General features: G+C 34.1%; 1 protein-coding gene across 1 annotated transcript; it reads right to left on the bottom strand.

Annotated features, from left to right (window-relative positions):
* Window positions 1-5,043: 5,043 nt before the first annotated feature.
* LOC132605001 (codeine O-demethylase-like) lies at window positions 5,044-9,344 on the bottom strand. The gene is made up of 4 exons (XM_060318337.1): window positions 9,043-9,344; window positions 8,713-8,957; window positions 8,318-8,642; window positions 5,044-5,952 (listed from the first exon to the last, which is right to left on the bottom strand). The coding sequence occupies exons 1-4, from the start codon at window positions 9,322-9,324 to the stop codon at window positions 5,692-5,694; spliced, it is 1,113 nt and encodes a 370-aa protein (XP_060174320.1). The 5' UTR covers window positions 9,325-9,344; the 3' UTR covers window positions 5,044-5,691.
* Window positions 9,345-11,851: the final 2,507 nt, after the last annotated feature.

Here is an 11,851-nt window from a genome sequence, read left to right as displayed (position 1 = left end):
CCCCAAGACCAATATTTATCTCAAATTGAAGGCAACGCAACGTACAACGTTTTTCTCTTCATGAGCTTCGGGATTCGGAGCTCGGATTTTGATCAAAATGGCTTCCTTAGCCTAGGATCTCTCTCTCTCTCTCTCTAATGTTTTTGGAGGATATTAGCTGAAAATGATCAGCCCTCAAGTGAATTTGCCATATATATTAACGTTAATGGGCCTCATGGGCCGAAACATTAGTGTTTGGGTCGGGTCCAAACTTGCTGCCCTGCCAGCCCAAATTGCATCGTCCATATTTCCTTATCCAAATATCATTTTGACGAGCGGTTTGTTGAGTTGGAAACTAGACCCGATGAACTTCATTTTAGGATTTTGAAACACCTTAAAACTCCTCATATACTAGGAGATATGCCCCCAACAATATGGGCTAAAAATCTGGTCCGAGATTTTACTGAAGTTGTTCCGATTCATTTTGTTTAGATTCGTTTATCTTCTAATCCTCTTCCAACTCTCATGTAACCTCTTATACATACATATACATACCCATATACATACATAACAATCCATACACGTCTCGAAGGGTCCGGAGAATCACCATAACCTTAAACGTAACTGGAGAACTTACGAAGCTTCGACGAAACTCCAATCGCAAAAATATATTCATATCTTTTATCCATCTTCTATATCATTACTAATAATCTCAAATACTTTAAAAGGGCACTCACATTACCTCATATACGCTCATAACGCGATTTCAAATCCTTTAGGTTACGATGTCACCTCGGGATACTTAAGGCAACCATATATATAACGATATTCTTACTAACTCGATTAACTTTCCTTGAACTTTCTTAACTCATTCTTTCTTGTCTTAATTAAAATAGCACAGACTCTTACGGGGTGTAACACTATGTACCATTTTTTACCCCCTCCATCTGTTTCATTCTTGACTTTCTCATCTTCACCATCTGGATCTGACTTGGCCATGAGTGAGACGATTAACTCATATTCATCTTATGCTTACTTTGGAATGAAGTTCTTTTTGCTGGATCTTTTGTCCCTTATAATCATCCTTTGAAACTTGTGGGTGAAATGTTCCATGTTGGATTCATCATTCGTCTGTGGTGGTGTTATCAACGGGTGTCCTTCTTCTGAGTTTGGTAGAGCAGCCACTAGACTGAGGATCCTTTCTAGGTGTTAGCCTTTTAGAAAGGGCCTGCTCTGATACCAATTGATAGAGGCCTTGCATTTACCAAACAGAATATGAAGGGACCTGGTTGTCTATCAGTTCCCTTGTATAGTGCAGATATTACCGTGGAAAACTCCTTGCTCAAGGGATTAAAAACCACAACCTACCCCAGTAGGAGCAAGCAACTCCACTTAGCTAACTCTAGCTAAGGACACTAATACACTTAGACTATACTTAGCCTAGTGTATCACTCAAAAGCTTGTGAAAACACACTTCCAACAAGCTGACTTTGAGACTTTTAAATATCTACAAACAGCTTCTCAAACAAAAGGAGTAGGTTTACAATTTAAGTACAAATGAAACAAAGCTTAAGACAAACTAAGAGACTTGGATATCTTCAGAGTTAGCATCTGGTCCTTCAGTTTGTTCTCAGCTCTGTTAGTTGAACACTTGGGAATCTTATGACGGCTACACTTTTTAAAGTGATTTTATGTTTTCCAAGTGATGTAAAATATGTTGGGACATGTTGAATATATATTGGGGAACATGTGGGATGTGATAAAGACTTCTCATCCAAAGTTTGACCCGAGGAATGGGCTGCAGCACTGTTGTTGTACAGTCCAACTTTACTGTCACACCCCAACGAGGGGCATGACGGGCACCTGACCCTATCAGCCGAGTACCACCTCACGTGACATAATATAACCTTAATACAACAATCCTGATCGTAATCATTAGCATGTACATATAAGAGCACCGGCACACAGGAAGGCCCAACACAAGGATAACATAACCTCTTTGTGAACAACCGTATACATAAGCTAGCCGACAAGGCCGCAACATGAACATCATAAAATATCATACAGCCGCCCAGGCTATAACATGTATATCATAAGTATAATGAAATCATGCATGACTCCGACACCCACTACACTATCTATGAGCCTCTAGGAGTACGTACATCTATCATTTACATAACCTGCAGACTCAATAAATACCCGACTAGCAAGCCCGGTATAATGGTACTCGCTGACGTCCCGCTGAAACTGGCGACCCTACTGAGAGAATTCTTCTGCTCTGCCTGTCAGGACCTGCAGCACGAAATGCAGCACCCCAGGAAGTGGGATGGTTAGTACGGATAAAAGTACTGAGTATGTAAGGCAGAAAAGTAATGACATCAGTAAAATATAAATGTAAACATAGAAGAATAGTGATAACTGGTAACCTGTGACATCTGAAACCATAAAATATGCCATGCATGAGAAAATCATTTTTCATATGCAACATATACATATATATATTAGGGACTCGGTGTGAAGCGTACCTAGCCCTTTCGGGACTCGGTGTGAAGCGTACCCCACCTTTTCAGGACTCGGTGTGTATATCATCATCATCATATCATCATCCTCCCCGCGTCTGGGAAAACATCATTATATCATAACGTACCCGGCCCTAATGGGACTCGGTGTGAAACGTACCCGGCCCTTACGGGACTCGGTGTGAATACCCAACTAATCAGTGGTTGCACATCTACGTGTCGTACCCGGCCGACTAGCGCGGCTCGATGGAGTAAAATAGTGCATATATATATATATATATATATATATATATATATATATATATATATATATATATAAATGCATGAGGAGTCAAAGAAGTGACATTGGGCCTTTCGGAGTGACGTAAGGTTGTTATACCTCCGAATATATTATGGGACACGTATCGAGGCCAAGGAATGACTCAAATGATAATACTCACATTAACATCATCGGGATTTTTCATAAAGTATACGAACGGTTTAATAGGAGTCAATGAACGACTTAGCTGGGGACATTTACTTAATTTCATAAAATACCGAAAATTTTCGTAAAAATAGAGATTTTAGGAATTCATAAAATATATGTACTTCTCATAAAATACGTATTTTTTGTAAAATATATATATATATTTTGTAAAATGTAGGAAATCCGGAATAGACTCGAATGGATTGATAATGCATGCTAGGGGTTCTATTGATTCATGCCAAGGAAAGCGATAGCGAAAACCTTACATACCTTTATCTTCCAAAAACGTGACTTGGAGGGATTCCTTATTCCAACGCTAGTCCTTTCCCTGCACCTAAATACAGATATAAGATCTGGGTTAACTCTTGTTTTGCTTGCATGCAAAATCTTAAGTACTATATCTCAACTATTTCGAGGTTGCAGAAAATCGAGAAGCATTTCCTCTGTTTTTGGGACATCCCAAGTGCCGACAACAGCACCAACAACAACAATACAACAATACCAATATTGACCCATATCGATTTCCATGGGATTTTACCAAAAATTTCCGTCGTGAGATTAATTCCGTTAATTTTGCCAAAACGCCATAATTCACGAATTTATCTTCAAATTTAACAAAAACCCAACACCATCAATCCAAATTCCATTTCAATTTCCATACTAACTTGTCAAAATCACCATTAAAATCCATCAACAACAATTTCCATAGATTTATTTCACATTTCCACCAATTCGAATTATTACGAGTTAGATCTAGCGAAATTTACTACGGATCTTTCTAAATTACAAGTAGATAGGGAGGATTTTACCTTGGATCAGCCTTGCATGCATGTTATGGCACTCAGGTTGGTTTCTCCGCCCCTTTCTATGATGATCCGTTGGCGAAACTTGCGATTTACTAGCCTACCCGCACTTTCCGAGCTTGGATTTTACTAAAAATGGCTAAGTGTGGATGAAAGGATGTTGAGAGGTGTTCCTAGAATCTTCTAGGTGTTTGATATATTGAGAATGGGGCAAAAATGAATGATAAGGGATATATATATATATATATATATATATATATATATATATATATATATATGTGTGTGTGCAAGTCGGGTTTGGGCCGAATTAGTGGGCTTTAAGTGAGTTCTAGAATTTTTCACACAGGTTCGCGCGCTTCTAGCAGTCCATTTTAAAATGCCCATAACTCCCTACTCTGATGTCGTATCGACAAACGGTTTGTTGCGTTGGAAACTAGACTCGATAAACGTCAATTTGCATAATTTATTCACTCCATAACTCTTCATATGCTAGGAGATTTATCCTTCTCAAGTTGGACCAGAAATATCTTTTGAAATCTTGCCAAGTTTTTCCCAAAGCTTTGACAACTAACTTTCTTCAATCCGCTTGGCCTCAGAACCTTTAGCTATTCTCTTAATACTTGTTAGAAGTATTTCTTAGGCTTATAAGAGTTCCATGGATCCTCCGGGATCATGTAAGTTTACTAACGTCACTAACGATACGAAATTCTTCTAAGGGGTAACACCCGTTCATCAGGACTTATATCCCGCGTACGCTCACGACGTTATCCTTCCATAAGCTCCTTCTCCGAAAATACGCCATGAGCACGGAATGTTCTTAGCTCCTAGGAAGGGCGAGGTGTAACATTTACAGCTGTTTAAAGCTGTGCCACTGAATGCGCACGGTATATTCAAAACAGATCGCCGACCAGGTCTCTTGTCGGTTCTCCATCAGTTTATCAATTATCAAAACATAGGATCATAGGGTGCACCTTATCAGGAACCACAAAAGAACCCAACTACAACTAAAGAACTAGATGGATAAATCTTGATAGTCGTTTGGATAGTTGGCTCATCTTGAGATGAAGGTGTTGACGGCGCCCACGCTTCTCTCTTTGTTGGAGTATTTGTGATAGTGGCTTTCCCAGATCCAATGTTTTATCGTGTTGTGTATATATAGTAGTAGTAGTCGCTGCCTTCAATGATTGAAACTGAGAAGGTTTTGGTTTCATTCATTATACCCGAAAATCAAACCTTGTTTGACTTGATCTTCTTTTCTTTCATGTTTGCTCGTCGGCTTCCTTGTCCTACTATAATGCTAATTTCCATGTTTATAAATTTATGGTATATTTTAGAATATTACCATAACTGAAATCCAACTCTTCCTTGAATAGGAATTAGTCAATATTCCATCTTCTCCAATGTCGGCATGAAATGACTTCTAATTGTTGTGACTGCTCCACTAAATTCTTTGGAGATCTGATTGGATATCTGGTTCTTCAATTGAATTCCTTCTTATATCTCCTGTTAATTGTCTCAGATACATTGTTTGTCTAATCATCGAAACTTCAATGTTAAGCCCATGATTATTGAGCCAGCAGCTGCTCTTTTGATTTCCACAAAAAAAAAAAAAAAAAAAAAAAAAACAAGAAGAAGAAGAAGAAAGAGAGGCATTTTAACATTGCGATACATCAAAAGATTTGCTCTCTTCATTATCACTAACATGCAACAGATACCCAAATACCGATTATTAATATCATACATGCTTTATTATCACACAATGCATACCCACATACCAATTATTAATATCTTACAGGGTTTCTTATCACACACAATGCATGTCCTTGCAAAACATAAGTTGGGGACAATATTATTTTAAAGTAATAATTGTTGTTAACACAACAAATAGCTGGCCCTTCCTTGCTGTTACTTGAGAGCAGTGACGTCATGGCCCTTGATTGTCCTCTTCCTTGGCAAACTCGATAAATATCTTTCCATCCATCGTTTTGGACATTCCATATCTAATCAAATCAAGAAACTTAACCCTTTTATACATGCTTGGACGTTGCTCATATATCATTGTCTCAATTGGCTCCAATTCTCTTGTGTCAGCTGGAAACACGTTCGTCGCAATAGATACTCGGACTTTATCCTTGTTAGTTACAGCCCTATGTTCAATGCTCTTGTACATCCCATTACTCCAAATCTGTCACTCAAGTTATCAAACTCAATTATTGCAAGGAAATAACATAAATCAGATAATGTGTGTATACTGACAAATGAAAAGAATTATATTGCTCGCTTGGTCCTTCAACTATTTAGTAAATAAAAAAAATATCATCTTTTACTATGTAAATATTTATATAGGATGATCATACAATCTATCATGTACTTTTACTCATGAGATTTTTTCGACACGTTTTTCCCCATAATCTTATGTAACATATATAGATTTAAAATTGTCAGAACTAAGAGTTGACATAGTTTGAGCCAACCTGAAATCCAAATGGAAATCCGAATATTTTGGATATTGAATTTTTGAATTATGCATTAGACTTTGAATTTTTTGAGAAATGTATGGATTTCGGATTGCATATAAGATTTAGTACTACCCGAAAATCTAAAAAAAATTGTCTTATATTCAGCCCTACTCATATCATATGTATCCAATACTAATAAGTCAAATTTCCAATGGTCCAATAGATTAGCACCCTGCAGCCCTACCCATTACAGTATTAAGTCTAATATGTAGGCATGGGTGGCAGGGTGATCTCAATCCTTGTTAACTGTACAAAATTATACATTCTAAGGATCAAACTATTAAGTGAATTGAGGTTGTTAATTTCGGATTGGGAAAATCTAAAAAAAAATTGTCTTATATTCAGCCCTACTCATATCATATGTATCCAATACTAATAAGTCAAATTTCCAATGGTCCAATAGAATAGCACCCTGCAGCCCTACCCATTACAGTATTAAGTCTAATATGTAGGCATGGGTGGCAGGGTGATCTCAATCCTTGTTAACTGTACAAAATTATACATTCTAAGGATCAAACTATTAAGTGAATTGAGGTTGTTAATTTGTTATGGTCTGTCTTAGAGGCTTAAAAGTCAAAACTGAAAATCCGAAATATCCAAACCAATTGATCCAAAACCGAACATAAAAATTCTAATCCAATCCGAACTTATTTGGATTGGATTTGGATCGTAATTTCTTCAATCTGAAACCTCATATCTAAACCACAATTTTCATATCCAATCGAACTAATTTGAAAGGCCTAAACCAGGGGCAGATCTACTAAGGCCCGAGGGGGGTGTCACGCCACTCGCAAGCTTCAGTAAAAACGTACATCATGTATATATGAATTATATAAAATCATATGAAATAAATAGATTGCCAGCCAGAAAAATAAATGACCCCAAGGTGCCAGGGGCAAAGGCCGAAGTTGCCTCCTTGGTGATGAGGGCTCGAAGCTTCACTCACAACATTTAATTAAATTTTTGGCTTGTTACACTAAATAGACAGCATAGGCTCACAACAGCACAAATACACGGTAAATTCCACAAATTTAGGCACCCATTTATGCTAGTTAGTATTAATTATTATATATTTTACATTTAAAAATAAAATTTATCTGAATGAGATTGACTGCACAACTTTAGAAATCCATTTATATCAGTTGCCTCTTTCCTTTTCTTTTTTCTTATTTTGTTTCCTTAAATCCTCTTGACTTGTTTTTAATTATTAATATTGTTGACTGTCTTTATTCATTAATTCTCGACTTTTTTCCTGTCTTATTTATTAGTTATTTGCTTAAATATAAAAAGGTAAAATATCATAAGTTTTATAATCCAAAAATATTCTCTCTCCCATCAGAACAAAAACCCTCGTGTGCCAACTTGTTATAGTTATTACTCCCTCCGTCCCAAATAAAGTATCTTAGTTTGTTTAAACACAAGTTTAAGGAATAAAAAAAAACTTCTGAATCTTGTGATCCTACACTAAAAGATGTGTTTAATGTACTAAAATGTCTTTAATCTTGTGGTTTTAAACTTGTCTTGTATTTAAATTGTCAACTTACTAAATATAGAAAATGACACTCTTTTTGGGACAGAATAAAAATAAAAGTAAGACATTATAATGGGACAAAGGGAGCATATGTTTTTCCATTCGATCGATTTGGCTAAGATAAATTGAAAAGACGAATAACCCGATCTGAAGCCCAACATTGATCAAACCGGTCAATAAATTTACTCTATTTGGATGCAAAATATTATGGCACCCGGAACCTCTAAATCCTCGATCTTCCTCTGGCTTGAACGCCCACCCCTTCACTCACAACATATATTTATATTTATGTGATAAAAAACACTAAATTTCTCCACTTAAACAGGAAATATATAGTCTATTTTATATTTAACGATCTGTTAAATTTGTTGGAGTTTATCAATGGAGAGCTAATCTAAATCAATTAAAGCTTAAAAGAATGTCATACCGAACAAAATAAGCTAATAGAGAGGATAAAAGTGAAAATATCCCTTAAGTAAGAGCAAAAGGCTCATATATACCTCAATGCAATCACCGACGTTAACAAGTATGGCATTAGGAATAGGGTGAACGGGAAGCCATGTTTTATTGTGGTTAATGTGGAGTCCAGTAATATCATCATCTTGTAGGAGTAAAGTGATGGATGTGGCATCTGAATGTGGTCCAATTCCTAGAACAAGATCAGGATTTGGACATGGTGGATAGTAGTTCATTCGCACTGCATGCTTCATTTCTCCATGCATCTCTTTCAGAGCCTTTCTCTCTAATCCCAACAATAATGATATGTTCTCTAATATCTCATCACGTACCCTTTCCAAATTTGAAGAGTACTCCTCAACTGCTGCCCTATAACAACAACAATAAATGCGTGTCATGATATTTCTACGTTCGACCATAGTTAGCTTATAATACATACTTGAAACCTGGTAATTCTGGCCAGACCATGGTTTTCCTTGATTTGAGTGGATATATAATGAGAAACATTATGTCAGACCATTCTAGTGTCTGCTCTTCTGAGTGTACAAAAGCTTGACCATATCCATGGAGATCATCTTTTTCCATGGCATATTTCTTTTTTTCAATCAATGGAAGTTCAAAAAAACGGGATACAGCTTTCTTCACATTCTGCATCACCTCTTTTGTAATCCCATGGTTTAATAGCTACAAATAAAAGAAACAATATTTACGAACGTAAACCAAAATTCCTTTGCACAAAACTAAACTGTGCATATATAAATATATATACCTGGAAGAAACCCCATTCTTTGCATGCCAAGTGCACCTTTTTTCGTTCATCTTCGTTTCCATCAGCAAGAAGTGAAAAATTGATGATTGGGATTTCAGCTGACTCTTGAGATGGTTTAAAATTAGTAATTGGTCTGTTCTCATTGTTCTGTATATATCTCTTGGGAACCTCTTTAGCATCATTTCTCACTAGTTCTTGAACACTAGGCACTGGCAATGAACTTCCCCAAGCAATTTTCTCGTACTTGAGTTCATCATTGCTCTTTTCATTGTGTGTATCCATCTCCTGCCCAGCTTATTGAATTGGTTTTTACTCCCCTCAGTAGCAGTCGGGAGTAATGAATATATATATATATATATATATATATATATATATATATATATATATATATATATATATATATATATAGATATACACATATATATATATATATATATAAATCTTCTACATCTTGATTTGTTGCTTCAATCGAAGTTATTTTAATTATATAGTCTGGATTTATTATATCCAATTTACATAACTTCGGATTTCAAAATGCTAAAGAATCTCTTGAGTTCAGCCGGGTGCTCTTTGAGCCCCATCGTCACGTGAACTTTTTCAAAAGAAACTTCTTTACCAGCAAACTATAAAGATTATATACCTAACGCTAAATCGGACCAAATAATAATACAACAAAATATTACTATAATTTCATTAATATTAGAAATAATAGTACCAAGGTTAGAATTATTAGATGAACGCATTTGGTGGTTAACTGAACAACAAAAGGAAAAAAATAAAGAGACCCCAAAATATAAAGAAGTTGAAGAATTAATAGAACAATTGAAGAAGGTTGAGATAACACCTCAGAAAGAAAAAGTTAAAGTAATTAGAAAACCACAAAGATGGACCTTCTTTCAGCTAGACCAAGAAACGAAGGAGGATCAGAAAGGCAAGAAAGACCAAGAGTAAGTTTCTCAAAAAATAGAATAGGTAATAATTTCTTATCAAGAATTCTAAGTAGAAGAACACCAGAACAAAACAATCAACAGCTAAGTGAGGTAATAGACGTAGATAGAGATATACAAATTTTCCAACAAAACCAATTAAAACTATTAAATCCAAAAACCTTATATAATATAGGACAGTTCTCAAGAACAACACAATTATATAGACATTACAGAGAGGAACAATTATCAGCCATAGGAACTAAAGTTAATACAATAAGTTTAATAGACCCAGCGGCTGTAAGACAAATAAAAAATACTGGAAGAAGTTTAATGCATATGGGATTAATAGTAGTAGGATTAAAATGATTAACTAGAAAGAACTTAGGAACTAAAGTTCTAATAGTGATTTACGACGATAGATGGTCAGACATGAAAAAATCAATAATAGGACTAACGGAGGTAGACATGACAAAGGTAGTAAATTTTTTGTAGTAATAATAAAGGGGGTAGTAAATTTTTCGATAAGAAAAGTTCAAAGGACGAAGCAGGAAATTAATATCGTTTTTAAATAAAAAAATTTAACAATCCTACTCGGTACTTCCTCACTCCTATATTTCTTCTTATCATGTAGTTATAATTAATTTTCTGTCTATCTCCCAAATTATTCTTATTATTATTATATATACATATGCATATATATATATATATATATATATATATATATATGTACACATGTATAGATTTATATATATGTACATATATATGTATAAATATACATATATATACATATGTATATGTATAAATATACATATGTATATGTATATATGTATATACATGTATGTATACATATGTATATACATGTATGTATACATATGTACATGTATGTATACATATATACATATATATATATATATATATATATATATATATATATATATATATATATATATATATACATATATATATATATACCCCTTTAATCTTTACTCTTCAAAATTCTTTGGAACTTTTTAGTTGATTTAATAGGCTAGCTAATCAAATTACTCCACATAACTCCTCACATGTAACATGGCAAACAAAAAATACTAACAGGTGTGTTTGTATCCATATGGTTGGACTTTGAAAGAGGGACAGCCAATTTACGTGTTGTTTTCTTCTATCTTATTGAATAAACAAAACAAGTAATGTATTGTCTGTATCGACATTGTTTAAGGAATATGTAAGTAAAGAAAGACTGTCCTCAGGTGGAAAATTAACTAATTAAAAATTGAGGATATATATATTATATGTATATGTACATACACATATGTATATATACATATGTATATCTACATATATATATGTATATACATATAATATATATACATATGTACATGTATATACATATGTACATACACATATGTACATGTATATACATATATATATATATGTACATGTATATACATATATATACATATGTACATACACATATGTAGCTATACATATGTATATATACGTATATACATATGTACATATAATAGATATACATATATATATATAATAGATATACATATATATATATATATAATATATATACATATATATACATATATACATATATATATATATATATATATATATATATATATATATATATATATATATATATATATATATATATATAACACATACCCCTTTAATCTTTACTCTTCAAAATTCTTTGGAACTTTTTAGTTGATTTAATAGGCTAGCTAATCAAATTACTGCACATAACTCCTCACATGTAACATGGCAAACAAAAAATACTAACAGGTGTGTTTGTATCCATATGGTTGGACTCTGAAAGAGAGATAGACAATTTACGTGTTGTTTTCTTCTATCTTATTGAATAAACAAAACAA

Source organism: Lycium barbarum, chromosome 8 (genome assembly GCF_019175385.1).
Source record: "Lycium barbarum isolate Lr01 chromosome 8, ASM1917538v2, whole genome shotgun sequence".
In the NCBI taxonomy this organism is placed as follows: Eukaryota; Viridiplantae; Streptophyta; class Magnoliopsida; order Solanales; family Solanaceae; genus Lycium; species Lycium barbarum.
The sequence above is the reverse complement of the archived record's forward strand: the minus strand, read 5'-3'. Positions and strand labels throughout refer to the sequence as shown.

Coding starts and splice junctions, on each gene's coding strand:
- LOC132605001 (XM_060318337.1), bottom strand. CDS start 9,324: ATGGATACACACAATGAAAAGAGCAATGATGAACTCAAGTACGAGAAA. Junction 8,958..9,042: donor AAGAATGGGGTTTCTTCCAG/GTATATATATTT, acceptor TTTTATTTGTAG/CTATTAAACCATGGGATTAC. Junction 8,643..8,712: donor CCAGAATTACCAGGTTTCAA/GTATGTATTATA, acceptor TTGTTGTTATAG/GGCAGCAGTTGAGGAGTACT.